At 44.4% G+C, this 23,943-nt stretch overlaps 1 protein-coding gene across 3 annotated transcripts; it reads right to left on the bottom strand.

The window, feature by feature from the left end:
• Nucleotides 1-2,307: 2,307 nt before the first annotated feature.
• Nucleotides 2,308-22,658, bottom strand: parp11 (poly(ADP-ribose) polymerase family member 11). Of its 3 annotated transcripts, none has more exons than XM_080191348.1 (9): nucleotides 22,366-22,657; nucleotides 19,790-20,711; nucleotides 18,264-18,409; nucleotides 15,334-15,454; nucleotides 13,004-13,079; nucleotides 8,068-8,140; nucleotides 6,520-6,650; nucleotides 5,477-5,628; nucleotides 2,308-3,382 (listed from the first exon to the last, which is right to left on the bottom strand). In XM_080191348.1, the coding sequence occupies exons 3-9, from the start codon at nucleotides 18,381-18,383 to the stop codon at nucleotides 3,057-3,059; spliced, it is 999 nt and encodes a 332-aa protein (XP_080047474.1). In that variant the 5' UTR covers nucleotides 18,384-18,409; nucleotides 19,790-20,711; nucleotides 22,366-22,657; the 3' UTR covers nucleotides 2,308-3,056. The 3 variants fall into 3 exon arrangements, with proteins under 3 accessions (XP_080047474.1, XP_080047473.1, XP_080047475.1); XM_080191347.1 differs by lacking the exon at nucleotides 22,366-22,657 and adding an exon at nucleotides 21,384-22,348; XM_080191349.1 differs by lacking the exon at nucleotides 19,790-20,711 and having other exon boundaries at nucleotides 22,366-22,658.
• Between the last annotated feature and the right edge of the window lie 1,285 nt (nucleotides 22,659-23,943).

The raw sequence follows: 23,943 nt of genomic DNA, 5'->3' as shown, positions 1-23,943 counted from the left end.
CAAGCTGTAAATTGAGAGAGGGGAGTGTGCAGCGGGACCTGGGTGTCATTATGTACCAGTCACTGAAGGTAAGCATGCAGGTGCAGCAGGTGGTAAAGAAAAATGGCATGTTGGCCTTCATTGCGAGAGGTTTTGAATACACGATCAGGATGCGTTGTTACAATTATACAGGGCCTTGGTGAGGCCACACCTAGAAATCTGCCATCCTTACCTGGTCTGACCTACATGTGTTTCCACAGTCACAGCAATGTGGTTGACTCTCAGCTGCCCTCAGGCAACTAGGGATGGACAATAAATGCCAGCCAGCCATTCCCACGAATGAATAAAAAGAACTTGCCATTGCATTATGTTGTCATTGGGTCATGCTCTCCGTAAACTTTTGACCACCAAAATCTTAGTGCGTAAAATTTCTATTTCAAAGTAACTGTTTAAACAAAACCAAAGTTTGCTTATTGCCTTCCCAATAATGTGATTCAACTGATCAATTGATTTATTTTGCATTTTTTAAATGTGCTGTGGTTTTTTTGCTGAGGGTCCCAGCCTTCCTCTAAAACCTTGGCTGTGACTCCATGCCTTTGCAGAGCTGAGATACAATGCAATAAATTTGCATCATCCATCTGAACTTATTCACTGTGCACAATTCCACAGGATGTTACATGAATAGAATATCACGGATTTGCCTTTTGCAGTTTCTTACCAGTGGATTTTCACAATGTAGAAGTGATTTTAAAAACTTTATTTAGAGTTTTTTTTTGAGTGCGTTTGTATATACAACGTCGTATATACGCAGATAGAAAAAATATTCCTGTACTCATTACACACCCGTAAGAGGCCAAAGAGGAAAGCCCAGGGGGAAAAAAAAATCAAAGTCTTACCTTTCGGCATGTTGCTAGTTTAAGAGATTTGATATTCAAGCTACCCAATTAACTCATTGACATCGTTAAAACAAGTTTGCCCCATACTGTTTCTAGAAGTTATCCCACCACCAAGATCAAGCAGACGGACCTACAAGTTATACCCTGCTTTTTTTGAACATGATGAACTAAGACGGGAAATAATCTTAGTCCAAACCCCTCAACATTTACCCCTTTCTTTGAAACTCCTAAAACATATAGAGGCTGAGCAATTAAAGAAACTAAGGTGCTAATGAAGGCAATCAAAGCCCAGCACCCAAATATATTGAAAAAAAACTTTAAAAGCTTGTTAAAAAGCCAAATAATTGAAAACTTCGATGTGGGATTACTTTGGGATGAGAAGTGTCAGCCTGCACTTGAGATGGGGGAATGGAGAAGATTTTGTTTTAAAAAGTATCATGTCTTCAGTGGGGTTGTGGGAGCCAGTCAAACTGGCACCACTGAAAATAAGGTCTGCTGGAAAACCAAATTAAAGCATTAATTAATTCAAAGGAGGTAGTCAATATCCAAGAATACTGAGGGAGCTTGTGGTGGATTTAATGGAGTGATTTTAAAATTAACCCTACTGTTCATTCTCTCACACAGCCCTAGTCTCTCTGCTTATTGTGATAACGGACTGGAGTAGAGGGGGTTAAGGCGAGATTTAACAGGAGCTTTTACAATGGTGAAGGCGTTTAATGGGGAAAGGACAATTTCACTTGGCAGTGGAGGAGGTCAAAAGGCCATCAAACAGAACAGAAGGAAAGGTGAGGAATGGGGAGGGGGTTTGGGGGTCTGGGGAGGGGGTTTGGGGGTCAGGGGAGGGGAGGGGAGGGAACAGCTGAAGCACAGCCGCTTGCAATTTAAGGAAATTTGCATAAATATAGAAAGCATAAGCTCCCAAGATATGGGGATAGAATAGGGCAGTAGGATTAGTTTAAAATTAAACTGGTACTTCCATTAAATCCACCCCAATCTCCTGAACTACTCTAATATTTACCAAACATGTCTGCTGACATTTCTACTTTCAGCTGGATGAACGTTTTGTAATGATAGCAGCAAATATGAATTGATGCTTTATAGAAAGTGTGGTGGTTACTGGTGAGAGCATTAACAGGTTTTAAATCAGGATTCCAGTTCCCTGTTACTTTAATTCAAGGATTAAAGGTTGGATTTTCTTTCCATGGGGAGAGTCACCCAAGAACCACGACTGAGTTCTCAGATTTAGAAAGTTGCAGGTTCGAGACTCACTCTAGATTTGATCACAAAATTCGAGGCTGGCGCTGCAGGATTGAGGCAAGTGTGACAATATTAGAGGGGCAGAATGAGGGCACATTGCGCTGTAGGAATTCTTTCCTTCTGGATAAGACATTAAACTGAGGGCCTATCAGTTAAAAAAAAAACCATTGCACCATTTTGAGGAACAGCTGGGGGTTATCCCAGCGTCCTGGTCAATATTTTATCCTTCAAACAACAATTAAAACAGATTTGCTGGTGGTTATCGCATTGCCATTGGAAGGAGTATACTTTGCACAAACTGGCTGCACATTCCTTACATTGCAACAGTAACTACACCCCAAAAGTACTTTGTTGTCTGTAAAGTGCTTCGAGACATCCTGAGGTCATGAATAATGATATATAAATACAAGATTTTCTTTCTTTCCTGGTCCATGGAGATCCTAGTCCTTGGAGGGATTGGGTCAGGTGAACAGGTGCAATGGTCCTGATGTGACTTGCCTGCTTCAGAATAGCAGGAATCCCACAGGATGATCTCGTCAAAAAAGAGAGGTAGGTCCAAGGTGGGGTAGGAGTCATCTCACGGGGAAGGGGAAGTGCAGGACGACCACCCCTCTTAGCCCCATATAGGGCCTCTTCTCTCATTGCTCCAAGCTTTACCAGGTAAATCATGCTCAGTCGGCCTCCATGTTGTCATCAGGCTCTTGTGCATGTGGTAGAGTGCAGGTTTACTCAGACTGATACAACATCGACCATACAGCATCCAGTCTGACCCCTCTGCAAACATTCCATGGTCATCCATTTCCTGGAGTGTCAAAATCCGTCTTGCTAGTTCAAGAAATGGTTACGTCTGTAACAGCCTGTCATGGAAGTATTTTTAATAGGTTTTTTCCCCACTCCTTCAAGCAGTCATTCCTGAAGTTGAGATTAAGTGAATTCAATTAGGTATTCTGGATAAATATGGTTAGAATCAAAAACTACAAAAATCTTTGGATTCCATTTGTTATCAACACAGCTGTCGTACAGGTTCACCAGACTTCCGTCCTTTGACGGAGGCCGAATGTATTTGGGGTCTCCAGTAGTATAGTCACCCACAAGAACCCGCGCAAGGAACATAGTCTTGAATTGCGACCTCCACTGATGAGGTGCAGACGGAGACAGCGCTGCTCCCAGTCGTTGCAAAGAAGACTCATGCGTTTCACTGGTGCGGCAGTAACGGCTGGAGTACAAGGAGTCACGAGCAAAATAGGTCCCTGTGAAGAGATTCATAATGCACCTCAATAAATGCCAAATACCACATTGCGTAGATTATACAACTCCACTTGTTAAGCGTGCAAATCTTTGTGAAATCGCCCTGATAAAACCCATCTTGGTCACTAATATCCTTTAGGGAAGGAAATCTGCCGTCCTTACCCGGTCTGGCCTATGTGCGACTCCAGAGCTACACAGAACATGAAACATTGAACATTACAGCGCAGTACAGTCCCTTCGGCCGACCAGTGGAAGCAATCTAACGGCCCTCTAACCTAAACTATTCCAATGACCATTTGAATGCCCTTAAATTTGGTGAGTCCACTACTGCTGCAAGTAGGGCATTCCATGCCCTTACTACCCTCTGAGTAAAGAAAACAGCAACATGTTGATTCTCAACTGCCTTAAGAACATAAGAAATAGGAGCAGGAGTAGGCCATCTAGCCCCTCGAGCCTGCCCCGCCATTCAATGAGATCATGGCTGATCTGAAGTGGATCAGTTCCACTTTCCCGCTTTCTCCCCATAACCCTTAGTTCCCCAGTCTATCAGAAACCTATCTACCCGTGACTTAAATATATTTAGCGAGGTAGCCTCCACCACTTCAACGGGCAGAGAATGCCAGAGATTCACCACCCTTTGAGTGAAGAAGTTCCTCCTCAACTCTGTTCTAAACTGCGCCCCCCTTATCTTGAGGCTGTGCCCTCTAGTCCTGCTATCCTTTCTGAGCGGGAAGAATCCCTCTACCTCTACCCTATCCATCCCCTTCATTATCTTATATGTCTCTATAAGATCCCCCTCATCCTTCTGAACTCCAACGAGTACAGACCCAGTCTATTTAGTCTCTCTTCATAGTCCAACCCCCTCATCTCCGGTATCAGCCTAGTGAACCTCCTCTGCACTCCCTCCAAGGCCAATATATCCTTCCACAAGTGCGGCGACCAAAACTGCACACAGTACTCCAGCTGCGGCCTCACCAGTACCCTGTACAGTTGCAGCAAGACCTCCCTACTTTTATATTCTATCCCCCTCGCTATAAAGGCTGGGTTTTTGCGACTCGTGCACAAGGACCCCAGGTCCCTCTGCACCGTAGCATGCTGCAACTTTTCCCCTTTTAAATAATAATCCCTCCTACTATTATTTCTGCCAAAGTGGATAACCTCACACTTGCTAACATTATACTCCATCTGCCAGGTCCTCGCTCACTCACTCAGCACATCCACCGGTTCCCCTCTGCCTACTGCACTAGTCACATCCTCATAGAAATCCAATAAATTCGTCAAACACAACTTCCCCTTAACGAATCCGTGCTGTGTCTGCTCGATCAAACCATTCTTTTCTAAGTGCCTTGCTACTTCTTCTTTGATGACGGATTCTAGCATTTTTCCAACTACAGACGTTAAACTAACCGGCCTATAATTCCTTGCCTTTTGTCTGCTACCTTTTTTAAACAGCGGCGTAACATTAACCGTTTTCCAATCTTCCGGCACTTCCCCGGAATCCAGCGAATTTTGATAAATAATTACTAAGGCATTCACTGTCACCTCTACCATTTCTTTCAGAACCCTGGGATGCATTCCATCCGGTCCTGCGGACTTGTCCACCTTCAGTCCCATTGGTCTATCAAGCACTACCTCTCTAGTGACAGTAATCGCATTCAGGCCTTCGGGCAACAAGGGATGGGTAATAAACACTGGCCAACCAGCAACGCCCACAAGGGCAGCACGGTGGCGCTGAGGTTAGCACTGCTGCCTCTCAGCTCCAGGGACCCAGGTTCGATTCTGGCCTCCAGCGGCTATCTTTGTGGAGTCTGCACATTCTCCCCACGTCTGCATGTGTTTCCTCCGGGTGCTCGGTTTCCTCCCACAGTCCAAAGATGTGGGGTGAGGTACATTGTCCATGCTCAATTGCACCTTTGTGTCTCAGGATGCTTAGGTTAGAGGGACTAGTGGGGTAAATATGTGGGGTAACAGGGATAGGGCCTAGCTGGGGTTGTTGTTGGTGCAGAATTGATGGGCTGAATGGCCTCCTCCTGCACTGTAGGGTTTCTATGATTCCTATGTCCCACAAATGAATAAAAAAGTTAATTCCTACCTACCTTTTCCATATACTGTAGCGTGCATTCCATTTATTCTCCAGTCAAAGTTCTGTGAGCATATTGCTTCTACAAATTCATTACCAGTGCCATGGAACAACATTCTCTCATTCAGTTCGATCCCATTTCTCATCTTCTTCAAATGAACTTTTTTTCTGGAATAGTAAAAGTCAAAATAATCGATCAGCAAGGGCTGAGACAACTTTGTCTGAATTTACACATTCAGCACACAGGACTTTGGATGTTGGGATTCGTAGTGGGCCGATTTGAAACTATGGCCATCTCAGACAGCAGAACGTAACTCTGCCAACGTTTCAAGTCAGGATGACCCTTTGTCAGAGCTTTGAATCACCCAGACTCGAAACATTGGCTCTATTCTCTCCCCCTCTGATGCTGTCAGACCTGTTGAGATTTTCCTGCCTTTTCCAATTTTCTTTCAGATTCCAGCATCCACAGTATTTCGCCTTTACATTAGAATACAATTCATGCAGTAAAGCAAGTTACTAAATTGTGCTGCAACAAAAAATTAATTACAAATTCTCAGAAATCCATAATTCAAATTTGATTACTGGGTATTCAGAGCTGCACGAGTTAGTCAAACACTTTGTGTAGATTTATTAACAGGCAAGTGGCGCATGTCAAATTTAACAGCCTGTAAGTAGTGACCAATTGTAGAAAAGAACTGTTCGTTTAGTTTTAATTTTTCATTATTGTCACCATATTAAAGACAGATGGAAAATATCCTCAGCTCTGCATGTTTACGTTGATTTCCCCACATTTTACACTGGCTTTTCCTTTCAGGCTGTCAAGATTCTCTGGAAATCTTGATATAAGCTGCCCTTGGCAAGGTCGGTATTGAAAGCAGCATAAATGTTGGTGTGAGGGAAAAAAAAAGAGGAAAGCATAAGCCAAGCCATGAGAACAAAGTTTCCTTTGATGTATAAAGAAAAACCTCCACCTATTCTGATGAAGCTAAGGAAGCTAGCTTTCTCTGACAGAGAAATATATATGAACAAATTGATAAGATATCGTCCCCTGCGGATTACCTGCAATAGAATTCCCACAAGTCTAAATTCTGAATTCTTTGAACTTTCTTGATCCTGTTCTGATCCATCGTTTGTCCAAAGAGTTTTGCGACTTCCAGATATTCATTTGAAGCTTTGTGCAATGGGCTGAGCTAAAAATAGAGTTGATAATTTAAGAACATAAGAAATAGGAGCAGGAGTAGGCCATCTAGCCCTTCGAGCCTGCCCCGCCATTCAATAAGATCATGGCTGATTTGTCGTGGCTCAGTTCCACATTCCCGCCCTCTCCCCATAACCATTAATCCCCTTGCTTATCAAAAACCCATCAACCCGCGTCTTAAAAATATTTAGCGAGGCAGCCTCCACCACCTCAACGGGCAGAGAATTCCAGAGATTCACCACCCTTTGAGTGAAGAAGTTCCTCCTCAACTCCGTTCTAAACCGCACCCCCTTTATCTTGCGGCTTTGCCCCCTAGTCCTACTGTCCTTTCTGAGCAGGAAGAGTCTCTCCACCTCTATCCTATCCATCCCATTCATCATCTTATATGTCTCAATGAGATCTCCCCTCATTCTTCTAAACTCTAACGAGTACAAGCCTAGTTTATTCAGCCTCTCCTCATAGCTCAACCCCCTCAACTCCGGCATCAGCCTAGTAAACCTCCTCTGCACTCCCTCCAAGGCCAAAATATCCTTGCGTAAGTACGGCGCCCAAAACTGCACACAGTACTCCAGCTGCGGCCTCACCAATGCCCTATACAGCTGCAGCAAGACCTCCCTACTTTTATATTCAATCCCCCTCGCTATGAAGGCCAGCATCCCATTCGCCTTCCTGACCACCTGCTGCACCTGCAGGCTGGGTTTTTGCGACTCATGCACAAGGACCCCGAGGTCCCTCTGCACCGTTGCCTGCTGCAGTTTTTCGCCATGTAAGTAATAGTCCTTCCTACCACTATTCCTACCAAAGTGGACCACCTTGCACTTGCCAACATTAAATTCCATTTGCCAGTTCCTGGCCCATTCGCCCAGCCTATCTAGATCCTTCTGCAGACTCTCCACACCGTCTGCGCAATTTGCCGTTCCACCAATCTTGGTGTCATCAGCAAATTTCGACACCATACACTTGGTTCCCTCCTCCAGATCATCTACATAAATGGTAAATAGCTGAGGCCCCAGCACCGACCCCTGGGGCACTCCACTAGTCACCAACCGCCAATCCGAATAGCGCCCATTAACCCCCACTCTCTGGTTGTCAAATAGGAGGCAATCTTGTATCCACGCTAACACCCTACCCCCAGCTCCATGCCCCCTTACCTTCTGCAATAACCTGTTGTGAGGTACCTTGTCAAACGCCTTCTGAAAATCAAGAAAGACCACATCCACCGGCTCTCCTCTGTCCACCGCCCTAGACACATCCTCATAGAACTCCAATAAATTTGTCAGACACGACTTCCCCTTAACGAAACCGTGCTGCGTCTGCTCTATCAAGCAATTCCCCTCAAGATGCCTCGCTATTTTGACAGGTCACGATGAATATATGATTTCTGAAATAAGTTGTCTGATCCCACTCACCTGATAAGGTGCGTCTCGGTCTATATTGTCCCAATGTAAAGGGATGGGGATTTCTTCATTTCCACATATAAAACTTTGAAAAGATATCATAACAAATAGGCATTAAAAAGTTACCATTCAGTGACAATTAACAATATAAAACAATATACTAACCACACACGCACAAACACCTTACTCTATAACATGAATTTAATGCTCTCCCCTAAAGTGTGTTTGAAGGGGTGGGAGTTTTTTTTTAAATCCGGGGCAGTGTGCCGAGTGGGGACACCACCACCTTCCCGCCCCAATTATGTCTGGTGTGGGAAAACTCTCTGGTCCTAACAGCATTCCTGTCCTCTGCCAGTAAATGGACAGTTAATTCCCACCATGCCCCTAGTGGCGCTGCCTGCCACTGATTGGCCAGCAGTTCTCAGGGGACAGGTTCCCACCCCTGGGGTCATCGATCTTAGGGAGGAAGCACCTCTAGCCATTACTGATTCACAGAAACAGAGAATGGTTACTACACAGGCGGCCACCATTTGGTCTCTCGTGTCCGTGCTGGCTCTCTGCAGGAACAATTCCTCTGCCTGTCACTCTGCACATTCGTTCCTTTTCAGATAACCATCCAATTCCCTCTTTACTGCCTCAACTGAACCTGCCTTCATCATATTCGCAGGCAGTGGATTCCAGATCCTAACCACTTGCTGTGCGAGAAAGATTTTCCTCCTGTCGTTATTGCTTCTTTTGTCAAGAAGCTGAAATCCGAGACCTCTGGCTCTCAATCCTTCCACCCTGGAAAAAGTCTTCCCCCACTGACTCTGTCCAGATCCCTCATTATTTCTAGTAGCTCCGTAAAAATCGCTTTTCAATCTTCTCTTCTCCAAGGAGAACAGACCCAACTTCTCCATCTGAGAGATACTGCAGAGCTTTCCCAACTGGTGACAATACAGAACTCTGACTCTCCAGCCTGTGGACCCCACCACCCCCCTGCCCAACCTCTGTCGCCTACATTACATACTGCCCAATATCTTAGCTATCTAAGGACATTCTGCATTTACATATAGATTTATGCTGTTAGAAATTAAAGCTGTTTGTTGCTTAAAAAGTCAGTATATTTCAGAGTGAGCTGATTAATAAAAACAATCACCTCAATGGCAAAAGCCAAGCACACAATTTGGGCCAGTGTTTCACAAACTGGGGACCATAGAGAACTTTCAGGTTGTCTGTAAAATAGTTACAGCAGAATGTGAGGGAGTGTGAGAGTGTGTGTTAGCTGGCAGTGGAGTGTGACTGTCACATGGCTGTCTGACCTTAGAGGGGAGCATGTGCGGAGCAGCATGGAAGATCATCACGTAACATCTACCCGGGGTAGTCTCTACAATGGCCAATCCACTTGAGTTGGGTTTCTTCAACCCGAGAAGTTTGAAAACCACTGGTCTTGGCTGATGTGTCACTGAGCCACTGCTACATTGCCCATAGAGTGATCTTTCTTACGTTATACTGTAGACAAGCTCACATGTGCTGGTGGCTATTAAAGATGCTCTCTTGTGAAGGAAAACTTAGAAGTTTTCATCAACATTCTTCAAACAATTTCACTAAGAAAAATAAAGATTGCTGCTTTTGAGATTTTAGCAGCACAGTGCCACAGTGGTTAGCATTGTGCCACCAGTCAACCTAACCCACACATCTTTGAGCTGTGGGAGGAAACCGGAGTTCCCGGAGGAAACCCGCACAGACACGTGGAGAATGTGCAAACTCCACAGTGTCACTTGAGGCCGGAATTGAACCCAGGTTCCTGGCATCGTGAGGTTGCACTGCTAACCACTGCGCCACCGTGCTGCTAAAATCTCAAGCAGGGAAACAGAAAACAGGAAACTACAGGCCAGTTAGCCTGATGTCTGTTGTGGGAAAGGTGCAAGAATCATTAAGGAGGTTATAACCGGACACTTTGAAAACTTAAGGTGACCGGGAAGAATCAATATGGTTTTTTTTGAAAGGGGAATCATGTTTAACCAATTTATTGCAGTTCTTTGAAGAGTAACAATGGGGTAGCCTGTAGATGTACTGTTATTTGGATTCGCAGGAAGTATTTGGCAAGGTGCCACATAAAAGGCTGTTGTGTAAAGTACAGCATGTGGTGTGAGGGTTAACAGCTTAGCATGGATAGACGATTGGCTGGCTGACAGAAAACAGAATATGCACAAATGGGCCTTTTTCTGATTGAACATAAGAAATAGGAGCAGGAGTAGGCCATCTAGCCCTTCGAGCCTGCCCCGCCATTCAATAAGATCATGGCTGATCTGTCGCTGCTCAGTTCCACTTTCCTGCCCTCTCCCCATAACCCTTAATCCCCTCTCTTATCAAAAACCCATCAACCCGCATCTTAAAAATATTTAGCGAGGCAGTCTCCACCACTTCAACGGGCAGAGAATTCCAGAGATTCACCACCCTTTGAGTGAAGAAGTTCCTCCTCAACTCCGTTCCAAACCGCCCCCCTTTTATCTTGAGGCTGTGCCCCCAAGTCCTACTGTCTTTTTTGAGCGGGAAGAGTCTCTCCACCTCTATCCTATCCATCCCATTCATCATCTTATACGTCTCAATGAGATCTCCCCTCATTCTTCTAAACTCTAACGAGTACAAGATGAGGTTTTTTAAAAATCATTTTACTGCATGTGAGAATTGCTGTCTGGGCCAGTCTAAATTGACCATCCCAGTGGTGTCCCACAGGAGGTTGTGCTGGGGCCTCAGCTTTTCACAATTTATATCTATGACTTAGATGAGGAGAGTGAAGACTTGGAAGTTAAACTTGCAGAAAACACAAAGACAGGTAGGAAAATATGCTGTGAAGAGGACATAAGGAGGTTGCAGATGGATATATATAGGTTGAGTGATTGAGCAAAAATCATGGCAGATGACATATAATGTTGGAGAATGTAAAGTTGTTCATGTTGGCAGAGAAAGCTTGGTATTACTTAAACAGATAATGACTGCAGAATTCCACAGTGCAGAGGGTTCTAGGTGTTCTTGTTCATGACACACAAAAAGTCAGTATGCAGGTATAGCAAGTAAAGAAAGCTAATGGAATACTATCTTTATTACAAGACAAATCGGACATTAAAGGAAGGATATTATGCCTCAGTAATGCAGGGCATTGGTGAGACCACATCTCAAATATTGTGTGCAATTTTACTTTTCTTATTTGAAGGAGGATGTAAACGAGTTATGGTGGTTCAGAGTTTTATTAGATTAATACCTGGAACGAGCAGGTTGTCTTATGAAAGAGGTTTGGACAGACTAGCCTGGTTTCCACTGCAATTTCAAAGGGTGAGAGACGACCTGATTGAAGTATAAAAGATCCTGAACAGTACAGACAAGGTGGACGTGGAAAGGATGTTTCCTCTTGTGGGTGAACCCAGAACTACAAGGCAATATTGTAAAATCAGGAGCCCCCTTTTTAGGGCAGAGATGGAGGAGAATTTTTGTTCTCAGAGGATTGTGCGACATTGGAACTCCCTATCTCAGAAGGCAGTGGAAGTCATTGAATATTTGTAACGTGGCGGCAGATGGATTTGTGTTGAGAAAATCAAAAGGTTATCGGGGAGGTAGATGTGGAATTCAAAACACAACAGATCAGCCCTGGGCTTATCAAATGGCGGTGCAGGCTTGAGGGGCCGAATGTACCAGTTCTGCTCCTAACTGGTACATTTGTATTTCTGTGCTTACACCTCCTGGTGTCTCTGATCTGGAAACCTTTAGAAACATGCCTTGCCATATTATTCCTCCAAAATATATACTTCAGACCTCTCAAATTGTTGGGTCAGGCCAATAGGAAAACTCCGAGTTCTTTTATTTTTGAATCACGCCATGTCTTGTTTCACTGGTTTAATGTTGTGACCAACTGAAGGCACCTCTGACGATGCAGCATTCCCTCACTACAGGTTTCAGCCTAGAATGTGTGCTCAGGCCCAGGGATGGAGCTTGAACCCTGAACCTTCCAATTCAAGGACTAGTGCTGCCAAAGAAGCTGAAATAACACATGCTTCTAATTCTGAAACCCCAATATTTCTCTCCCCTTTGAAAACTCTGTTCTTAGTTTCTATGCTATCCCTTCATTCCCTGCAAGCCTGTCCTTTCATCCCTCAGCAGCCCTAACATTAACGTCGATTATCTTTTTAATACCAATGTGCCAACAGCAAATCTTTTTAATCAGACCACCAGACACAGGAACAGAATTAGGCCACTCGGTCCATCTAGTCTGCTCCGTCATTCAATTATGGCTGGTTTTTTTTCATCCCCATTCTCCTGTCTTTTTCCTACAACCTCTGATCCCCTTATTAATCAAGAACCTATCTATCCCTGTCTTAAAGACATTCAATGACCTGGCCTCCACAGCCTTCTGCAGCAAAGAGTTCCACAGATTCCCCCTCTCTGGCTGAAGAAATTCCTCCTCATCTCTGTTTTAAAGGATCGTCCCTTTAGCCTGAGATTGTGCCCTCTGGTTCTAGTTTCTCCTACTACTGGAAACATTCTCAACACGTCTACTCTATCCAGGCCTCACAGAATCCTGTAAGATTCAATAAGATTCCCCCTCATCCTTCTAAACTCCAACACGTGTTGCTCCTTTATAAGTTTTATGTGAATTCTTTCTCATATTCCCTTAGTCTAAATTCCTTTTGTTTTTCCTACTTTGTTAGATTTGTCGAGTATTCACGTTTAATGTTTCACTTTTGTGCCTTCGTGGAATATGTCGACTTCTCATCTCTTGTTGATATCAGGTTCTGTTCCTTTATATTTACTCATAGCCTCTCTTGTTATTTATGGGTGACAGTATTCAATTAAAGAGCTTAAAAGACTGAAGCGATCACTGCAGATTTATCAGTGAGTCAGTAATTTGCAGCCGATTACGATGAAGCGTTCACATCAATTCTACAAATTCTTGCCTTCAGATAAGACCAACCTGAAAGCAGTGACAGAGAAGGCCGCGCGTTTCACTGGCCGCTGCTTCCCTGTTGCTGTATTAGTTTGCTTCATTGCTGCAACAGAAACACATTCCTATGACTAACACTTGTAATTTGCCAACCCAAACACGACAATCAATAACAACACGAATGTAAACGGGTTTGCCACTAAAATCACAGGTTATCCAAGAGATAAAATAAAGGAAAGCTACTTAAGAATAGACAATCACGTACTCGTAGATTCCATTAATCAGAATAAAAACTGAGGATAAATGAATATGTCCTTCAACTCTTTTGCTATTCCAGTCAATCTTTGGCAAATATATTAGCTACTACTTTGCTTTCTTTGGTATGAGGAGGAATTTTAAAATAAGAACAGAAAATGCTGAAAAAAACCCAGCAGGTTCCAAAGAGGAACTGTACAGACTCAAGACGTTTCTCTCTCCACAGATGCTGCCAGGCCTGCTGAACTTTTCCAGCACTTTGTTTTATTTCAGATTTCCAGCATCTGCAGTTTTCTGTAAAAACACCGGATGAGTCTTCAGAAAAACAGGGGTAAAAAGTAGGACATAATGGCAGAGAAGCAATGAAGGAAGGAACCTAAATGTGAAGGATTTGGATTGTGGCATTCTGGGGTTCCAGCATGCTGCAAAATTAAAGTTTATTTATGAGTGTCACAAGTAGGCTTACAGTAACACAGCAATGAAGTTACTGTGAAAATGAAGTGGTGGAATATGATGTGGAATATGATGTGCACAGTTATAGCTTTTGATGCATCTGCCTTGTGGAAACTAGCTTCTATCTTACAGGGAAAAAAAAACAAGTTACTCCACTATCTGGAAGATACGAATTTAATTCTACATCTGGGATCTCAATTTATAAATCATTTCAGCTTTATTTTGACAGCAGTTTGCCAACATCAGAATTCACTTTAAGTGCCCTCCTGAACACCATGCAACTTATGCATAAAACACATACATTTCTCCTCACTTACTTAGGTGCCAACTTATACTGAAGAAACAAGTATCTGATACCTTGTTCATTGGGACTCCAGCCCTCCTCCTGTCTGTGGGATTAAACCAGGCTGTTCACAGCTGACATCTTCCTAACCCCAAATTCACCACTCCCCATGTCCCTCCCCATAAATGACCTGTGTCCTCCCCGCCTCAGTTCACCTGCTGGGAAACTCTCATCAGTCCCTTGGTTACCTCTCGACAGGATTGTTTCAATGCAGTCTTAACTGACACCCCCCCCCCAACATTCCACCCTCTAAACTGGAGCACATTCAAAACTTTGGCTATCTGCATCTTAACTTGTACCTGTTCACCTACTGCCCCTGTGCTTCCCTAACCCATGTCCACTGTCCCCGTGCTCCCCTAACCCATGTTGTCCAACAACGCACCTTGAACTTAAAAATTGTTTTCAAATCCCTCGTTTGTAACTCTCTTTCCCCTTCTTCAGCAATCCTCTAAGACCTCCATATTCACCTAATTCTGGTCTCGTGTGTATCCTGGATGTTAATCGCCCTCACTAGCAGCAGTGCCTTCAGTTGCTTTGGATTCTAACTCTAGACTTCCCTCTCAACACCTCTCACTATTCCTTTAAGATGCTCCTTATAATATCGCTCTTTGACCAATCCATTTTTGTTAAATGCCCTAATATCCCCTTACATAACTCTATGCCCAATTTTGTTTGGCATTAAGAGCCTTGGGATATCTTGCTATGTTAAAGGCACTATATAAATGCAAGTTATTGGTGGTTTATGCAGGGCAGTTCAACTGTAACAACTGACACTCTACGTGGCTGGCAAGATATCACAGCAAGCTACAGTCTCTCCATACTCAATGTCCACACACAAGCACTTCCCAGCCGGATGGCTGAAGAACAGTCAGCAGTGGGAACCTGAACTGTCTTCTTCTCCCCTGCCTGGCAATTATTCTTCTACCAGAAAATGCTGCAAAACTCAGCAGGTCTGGCAACAACAGCAAAGACAGAAAGAGAGCTCACATTTTAAGTCAATGATCTTTCATCAAATAACTGACCTGAAATACCCAACTCCCGTTTCTCCCTCCACAAGACGCTGCCAGGTCTGTCGAATACTTCCAGTGTTTTGTTATTACTTCAAATTTCAAGCATCTGCAGTATTTTACTCTCCTTCAGTCAGTCTGGCTTAGTGACCACACATTACACTGGGAAGCTATTCTCATCAGGCTATTCTTTACTTCAGCTTGATTTCCCAGCATGTTCTGCTTCTATCACCAGTCTTACGTTGGCATTCAATTTTCATTTGCCCCAACCATTAGCAGATCCATTAAATGAGGATTGTTACCTTGGAAGTCTAACGTGTAGTTGTATTTTGCAGTGGAAAATGAGAGAACACCTTGTGGATTCATCCTGTAAAACATTTCAATCTCTTCGCTGCCCACAGAACATGAAATATTGGGATCTCTCTGAAATAAACATAGAAATGCCTAAGAAAACATTATGGATATTAAGGCCTCAACTTCAACACCACCCGAGTTATCATTGGGACGACAGATAAAAGTGTAGCAAGGAAAGAAAAATATTTTTCAAATCTGTGCCAAATGATTCACAGAATTGAGCTTTTCAAACTAATGCTCCCCATTGTCCATCCGTATATTGAAAGGTAAGGAAGCACATTTTAATTTATTTGTAGTAAAGATTTTGGATAGTTGTTAAATAAAGTTGAAATGAAATTAGATTCATTAAGTGGAACACAAAAAATGACGGAAGAGGCAACTCTCTCTCCTGAACATACTGACTATTGCTGGGGTACAGATCTACGTGTTAATTGTACCACTTGAGGTTATGTAGAGATACAGGACATTGATTGGATCAGATGTTCATAGAAAGACACAAGAGTGTTGAGTCATAGACTCTGAATAAATCTTTTCCAAGTCACAACCATATCTGGTTTCTTCTTTCACCTTCACTATATCAGGAGTATAGCCAACAGAGGCTTCAGGGAATACTGCCCCTTGCTGGGGTACAGTCTAACAATGGTCAGCTGTACATCAGCATGTGCCACTCTATGTTGATTTGATTTATTGTCACATGTATTAACATATAGTGAAAAGCATTGTTTCTTGCATGCTATACAAAGCATACCATTCATAAAGGAGGAAAGGAGAGTGCACAAATGTAGTGTCGCAGTCATAGCTAGGGTGTAGACAAAGATCTACTTAACGTGAAGTAGGTCCATTCAAAAGTCTGATGGCAGCAGGGAAGAAGCTATTCTGGAATTGACTGGTACATCTTTTTGTATCTTCTTCCCACGTAAACAGCATGTGTTTTAAGTGTTGTATCACCACCACATTGGGCCAAAGGGGTTTCCTTCTGTGCTGTATGATTCTACATGGTGCATCACAGATATGCCCAACTCTGTGCTCTCAAAACATTAGTAATTCCGCTAACTCACCACAGATCAACTATTGAATCAAGCATTTTTTTGAAAGATGTTTGTTATGTTTACATTAATTAGCAATGTCTGTAACACTGCAATGAATATTTCACTAGGTTTAATATTGTTTTCAGCACCATGGTGTTGTAAACTGAAAAACAATAATCAGTCCAAAGAGATGTTCATATTTCTATGCTAATGACAGCTCAAGGATTAGGCAAAAACATGACAAATGGTTTTGGAACTTTTTTTGGTGCATGTTATTTGCAACTCAGACAGTTTTTAAAGATAGTTCTATTCTTAAAAAAAAAAGTCAGACTGTACAATAAATCACTGAAAGGCGAGAAAAGTACTAAATGTGACATTCTTATCACAAGGTTGGTCTGCCCCAACATTAGCCAAAATCAACCTGAAATCAACCACACTTTGGAAAGAATGTAAAGGCATGAGAAGGATGCAGAAAATTTGGGGATGAGGGACAATAGTTTCAAGTATAAACTGGAGAAGGCAGGGCTGTTCTCCTTGGAAAAGGACCAAGAGAAGAGTTGGAGAAGAGTACACAGGGAGAAATTGTTTCTATTGGCAGAAGGATTTAGAACCAAAGGATACTGATTTAAGATTGAAGAATCATTGAAACCCTACAGTGCATAAGGAGACCAGCTGGCCCATCGAGGTCGTACTGACCATAATCCCAGCCAGGCCCTATCCCCATAATCCTACATATTTACCCTGCTAACTCCCTGACACTAAGTCAATTTACTATGGCCAATCCATCAAACCTGCACTTCTTTGTACTGTGGGAGGAAACCCAGGCAGACAAGAGGAGAATGTGCAGACACCACACAGACAATCAAGGCTGGAATTGAATCCGGTTCCTTGGAGCCCTGAGGCAGCAGTGCTAACCGCTGTATCACCTGAAGATGAATGGCAAAGAACCAAGGAAAAACCTTTTATTTTGAGGTGGTTAGGATCTGGAATGCACTGAGAACAAGGCAGAGGGAGTTTCAATCATGGCTTTCAAAGGGGAATTGGATCATTACCTGAAGAGGAATAACTCGTAAGGCCAACGGGAAACGACAGGGACTGGGATTAGCTGAAGTGCTCTTGCAAACACCTAACATGCACTTAATGAGCTGAATGACCTCCTCCTGTGCTGCAAATATTCTAATTCTTCCAGTATATAAATACAGGCAAACTGCACAATGTATCAAACATGTAAGAATTGAACAATTTTGGCTAAATTGGGCTTTCAGCAGCTTTACAGGAATAGATTACAGGAACAGGATGAGAATTTCTCAGCTAAGGGACAATAACCTATATAGTGCCTTTGACTGAATAAATATTTCAATGCGTTTCACAAGAACATTTTAAAACAAAGTCTAACACCGAACCACATAAGGCGATATTGGATCAAACGACCAAAACCTTGGTCATAGAGGTACATTATCAGAAAAGCAAGGAAGAGACGTTTAAGGAGGCAATTAGAGGTTAGAGACCAGGCAGCCACTGATAGTGGAGCGATTAAAATCAGAATGCTGAAAAGGGCCAGCATTAGGTGAGCATGAATAACTCGGCCGTGCAAAACAGTGGCAGCAGTGTGTTGACTGTGGTGACCCACAGCAAGCAAGGTCAGTGAGCACAGGGGTGATGGACAAATGGGTCTTGGTGTGGATTAACACACAGGCAAAGTTCCAGATGGTCTCAAGCTCACAGAAGGTATGAGAGACCAGCTCAGAGGCTAGAATCTATTTTCTGTGATTTTCAAATCTCCTACACTGGCTCACACATCACTTCAAAACTACTACATGGGAAGTAAGGATTGCAAATTAATAACACACCTCAAAAATGTGCCACTTTCCACATTCACCCAAATAATACCAGTTCCATTGTGTATCAGATGTGTCCATTTCCTCCACACCGCCCTCCTCCATCATTGAAGCATATTCCTCTCCAGCCATTGTTTAAATTACTGTGTGGTTTGTAGCTGCAATTCAATATAAGGAAAATGTTACTGAGCTGTTTAAATACATTCTAATATCACAGCTTGGTTCAGTTAAATTTGGGTGGTGGGATGGGTGGGTGCGATTCCACAATCATTTATTTCATGCTGCTAAAACTGGGGCTATGCTTCCACATTTGCACTGTGGATCTATTATAGCATAGGTTTATTGAAAAGTACAACCGACACAGTTTCGAGTTGGTTGCAATTTAATTGTCCAGGTCACCTCTTGGGGGATGGGGGGTGTTGCCTTGGTGTTTCAAGGGTTTAACTTTGATTAGACATGCAGCTGCTGAGTTGTAATAGACTGCTGGCAGGCTGCAAAAATGGTAGGGATTGGGATGGGGGGGGGTTCTGCACAAATCATGGGCAGCAAGAAGTGCTCCTAAGTTCAAGGATCAAGAGGAAGAAGAGATAATGGAGAGCCCTGCGGCTTGGGCAAGATGAGGTTGAAGCAAAGGACAGCAGGAAGATTTAGCCCACCATGTATTTACAAGGCTTCCTATTAAGTAAAGGCAGACAGTCTGGCTGCTCTTCGATTCAACAGGGAAGCTGCTGCAAGATGTGTTGCAACAAAGGCTGAGGGTCTCAATTTCGACATCTTCTGGTCACTCAAGGCTAAACTGCTGACCATGTTTAGTCAACTTACCTTGCAGGCAAACAAGGTCATGAAAGGCCTCTCCACCAGAAGCAAACAACTTCATCACATAGAATCAAGAATCGCTACAGTGCAGGGGGCCATTCGGCCCATCGAGTCTGCACCGACCATAATCCCACCCAGGTCCTATTCCTGTAACTCCATGCATTTTACCCTAGCTAGTCCACCCCCAACACCAAAGAGCAATTTAGCATAGCCAATCAACTTAACCCGCACATCTTTGGACTGTGGGAGGAAACCAGAGCACCCAAAGGAAACCCACGCAGACACGGGGAGAATGTGCAAACGCCACACAGACAGTGACCCAAGCTGGGAATCTAACCCATGTCCCTGGCACTGTGAGGCAGCAATGTAGGAGACAGACTCTGCCTTTGGTGTGTTTTCCCAAGGCGCAAAGTCATTGTTGACTGGACCCATTGGGCTTGTTCCCAGCACAAACTCCAGAATTTTCACAAACAGCATGAGCCTCCACTCACTGAACATGCAGCCCACCACACACATCTTTGCCTGGAATTCAAGAGATTGGTCGTGCGGGCAAGTTCCTGGCAGGAGTTAATTCTGTCCCAGTAAATAGGCACACTCCCAATTTCTGATCAATTCCGAAATGTGTTCCCTTTACAGCTTTAATTTTCATTTGACCTGTTTAATTCTTTAACTCATTCATTAGTTTAATAACATTACAGATTAGCATCCTGCTATCTTCTTACCTGCTTCACCAATGCAGCAAACCAACATTTTGTGTCAGGATCTTTTACTAACAAGTTCATTACAGCAGTGTAGCAAGAGCATATAAAATAAGACATGACATGAAGCTGCATCCAAATCAAACAAGTGAGCAGTTAATCTTCAAATCTAAGCCTGGATTGGGTTGCATCACAAGTTCAGAGCCCTCATCTAAAAGCATCTGTACAGATACGAGTGCAGTTATCCAGCATGTCATTTTTCCACAATGTCAATTTAAATGTCAAGATTTCTGAAGGACTGTGTATGGTTCTGGACAAGGATACACAGGCTCTGGAGACAGATCAGCTACAATCGAGACTTCAGGAATTGTACTGGAATACTGCCAGTGAAAGCAGCAGATTGCTGAGGATGATGAAAACATCTGCCTTCTTCACAAGCAGAAAGCCTCTAAAAATGCCAAATCACCAATGTACTTTAAGGAAAGTGCTGACTGTCTGGTGGAATGCAGAACTCAATAAGTGGAAAGTCCAGCTAAAAAGCATGCTCCGTGTTTTTACAACGTGCCGTGAACTGCATATGGCCCATCCAAATTGGCTTTCTCTCCTATCCTGACTGCAGATGGAAATGAGCTGTCACAGAAAAGTGACGTGAGCAGTTTGTGAATGCCTCAAAGAATCCACCTCAGCAGATTGCCTGCATCAAATTGAGCAGCTGTGTACCAAAGAAAGGATGTCTTTTCTTCCTTGCGTTGAAGAGCTGATAAAGGCAATCAACCAAATGAGATGGAATCCCTGGCCCAGACGGCATTCCAGATTTGGAAGTGTGGTAGCATGGACCTTGTTCATAAATTTATAACCCTTCCTCAGGGAATCGGGAAAAGGTTCCACAGAACTTCAAGGTTGTCAACATGTTCAGCATCTGGAAGCAGAAAGGATCCACAAATGCCTGCAACAATTACAAAGGAAACAGTCATAGTAAAGATCCTTCCAAAGTCCACCAGTCAGTTTTGCCAATTCTGGAATCACAATGTGGTTTTAGGGGCAACTGATATGGTGTGTATCGCAACACAACTATAAGAAAAATACAGGATCTATAAATGCTGCTTGTCCATCAACCTAAAGTTTTTGATCACAAGAGTCATAGAAATACAAAAAAAGGAGTAGGCCATTCGGCCCTTCAAGCCTGCACCACCATTCAATATGGTCATGGAAAATCACGCACTTTCATATCCCACTCCCGCTTTCTCTCCATACCCCTTGATCCCTTTACCCACCAGGGCCATGTCCAGCTTGCTCGAACATGGTTAATGAACTGGTCCCAACAGCTATGGTAGAGAATTCCACAGATTCATAACTGAGTGAAGAAGTTCTTCCTCATCTAAGTCCTGAATGACTTATCCCTCTTAGACTGTGACCCCAAGTTCTGGGCTTTCCCAACATCAGGAACATCCTTCCTGCATCTAGCCTGTCCAGTCCCATCAGGATTTTATATGTTTCTACAAGATTCCCTCTTATTCTTCTAAATTCTAGTGCATACAAGCCCAGTTGATCTAGTCTCTCTTCATATGTCATCCTGCTCAAAGTTAGGAGGTCCAAACAAGTTTGTCAAACACTATACCTATTGAATGTCGGGTCAACATGGTTAAATGTGTTTGTGGCTGTGGAGAGATGTTTGGCACCAGCGATAAAGCGAGGATGCATTGTGTCTTCCCAACTCTTCAACTGCTTCTTTGTTGTAGTCCTTATGGAAGCCAACAGAGAAAAGCCTGCAAGCATTAACATTATGTTCCATTCAGGAAAGCTCTTCAATTACTCCAGACTGCGTACCTTCAAAGTCAGAGGTGATATTCAGGGACATTGTATGCAGTTGACTGTGTTCTAACTGCCCACAACAAGACACCCAGACCATGGCAGATAAAATCTTGAATACTGCCTAAAAACATGTCAACAAATCAATGTGCCCAAATTAGATGTTGGTTCAGCAAGCAGCAGACAAAGGTTACGAAAGACCAGGCATACGTGCTAACAGCATGAGTCCCCAGACTGTAGAAACATTACCAGACCCTTGGCGGTATGCTTGCTCTCAAGGGTTCCACTACTGATGAAGACATCAGTGCACACATCCAAAAAGCAAATTCTCCCCACAGCGAGCAGACTCTGCGATGGTGTCGGAAGCAACACGGCATTAAGTTGAAGACTAAAATCAAATTCTACTAAGCCAATATCCATTCCACCAGGGTCATCCAGACTTGAAACGTTAGCCCTATTTGCTCTCCACAGATGCTGTCAGACCTGCTGAGATTTTCCAGCGTTTCCTGTTTTTGTTAGCACAGAACCACAGTGCTGCTACAGACATTACATCACTGGGCAGTGCCAATCTTAGTGACGATTCTAGTGTCACCAGAGGAGGCAGAGAGAAGGAGGAAGTTATTTACAGCTTGAACAAACTACAAAGTCCAGGAATCCCCAATGGTCCCAGTGAGGCTCCACAGCCTCTCCCTAGATGGAGAGGGTTCTGGGCTGGAGAATTCCCCACTGGGACTAGGATTCCCCAACATCCCCGTGAAGGAGGCTGTGCGGCCTCCACCTCTTTCACTCACCCTGAGCTCTGGCTCTGCCGGGCCCGGGCTGGGGGGGGGGGGGGGGGCAAACCCTGAGGATTGAAGCCGAGCCCCAGGCCCAGACCCGGGCCCGGGCCGGTTGGGTTCCCCTGTCCGACGCTCAGTACCCACGGGGCAGACACTTCCCAGCAGTTACACTCCGTACATCAGCTCCACGGCCCAGTGGCTAACCAACGGCCAAGAGGGACGGGGCCTGAGAGGGGAGGGGAACGATGCACAATCCCCTCAACTCGCTTCCGGTTGCCCTGGTGACCCAGCAACTTCCGGGATGGACCGGAGCCGTCACTCATTGTTGCATCATAGACTGATTCTTAACCACGCCCCGTCCGCTTCCTCGCCCCCAAATTGACCCAACCCCTCAGCCGGCTGCGCCCCCTCATCGAATCCCCGCCCCCACGCCGTCCCGCCCCCTCCGCAAACCCCGCCCCACGCCGGCCCCGCCCAGTCTACAAACCCCGCCCCCGCCGGCTCCATACCCTCCGCAAACCGCGGCCCCCGCGCAGAACCCGCCCCTACGCTGGCGATGCCCCTCCCTAAAACCGCCCCCTTGGTCCCACCCCTAATTGAACGCGCACACTTTGGACCCGCCCCTCTCGCCGGCCCGGTCCCGTTCCCCAGCCCCGCCCAAGCCGTGGCCTTGCCCCGCCCTAACCCCGCCCACCTCCGCCTCCACCACGGGCCCCGCCCACTCCTTTCCCCAACCGTCGCGCTGGTTTTCCAGAAGTTTCTGGGCTGTCAATTGCCGGCAGTGAGCTGAGGCTGGGCTGGGCTCGGTGTGTTCGGTCCTGAGGGAATATTCTGGAAAATGGTTTCAGCCTCAAGCGGCTCCTCCTGGATGCATCGAATCCCTGCCGTGCAGAAAGAGAGCATTCGGCCCATCGAGACTGTACTGACCCCCTGCCAGAGAATCTAACCCAGGCCCATCCCCTGCCCTGTGTCCATGACCCCACACATTGACCATGGCTAATCCCCCATAACCCGCTCATCTTTGGACTGTGGGAGGAAACCCACTCAGACACGGGGAGGACGTGCAGTCTCAGCACAAGCCAGGAGTTGAACCCGGGTCCCTGGCGCTGTGAGGCAGCAGTACTTTAATTTGAATGGATTTATTATTGTCACATGTATTAGCATATAGTGAAAAGTATTGTTTCTTGCAGGCTATACAGACAACATATACCGTTCATATAGAAAGAACAAAGAAAATTACAGCACGGTTACAGGCCCTTCAGCCCTCCAAGCCTGCACCAACCATGCTGCCCAGCTTAAACTGACTAACACTACATTTTGCACACTCCTTTCCTTCTCTATGAATGGTATGATTTATCTATAGCACACAAGAAACAATACTTTTCACTTTCTGTGACAAATCAAGTGAAAAGATTCCTCATCCTTCATTTACCACAGTTTTGGGCCATTGGCCTTTTATTTCCTGACATACTTCTCACTGTCACAGTGCAAATAATGTGTCTCAAAGATTAGGATTGGGATGTGCAAGCAATGGGGGATCTTGTGTTTATTTACTAATTTCTTCAGTTCCTTTTGCATCATAAGATTTGA

This window comes from Carcharhinus amblyrhynchos, chromosome 6, assembly GCF_965287045.1.
Source record: "Carcharhinus amblyrhynchos chromosome 6, sCarAmb.v2.hapA, whole genome shotgun sequence".
NCBI classification, from domain to species: domain Eukaryota; kingdom Metazoa; phylum Chordata; class Chondrichthyes; order Carcharhiniformes; family Carcharhinidae; genus Carcharhinus; species Carcharhinus amblyrhynchos.
The sequence above is the reverse complement of the archived record's forward strand: the minus strand, read 5'-3'. Positions and strand labels throughout refer to the sequence as shown.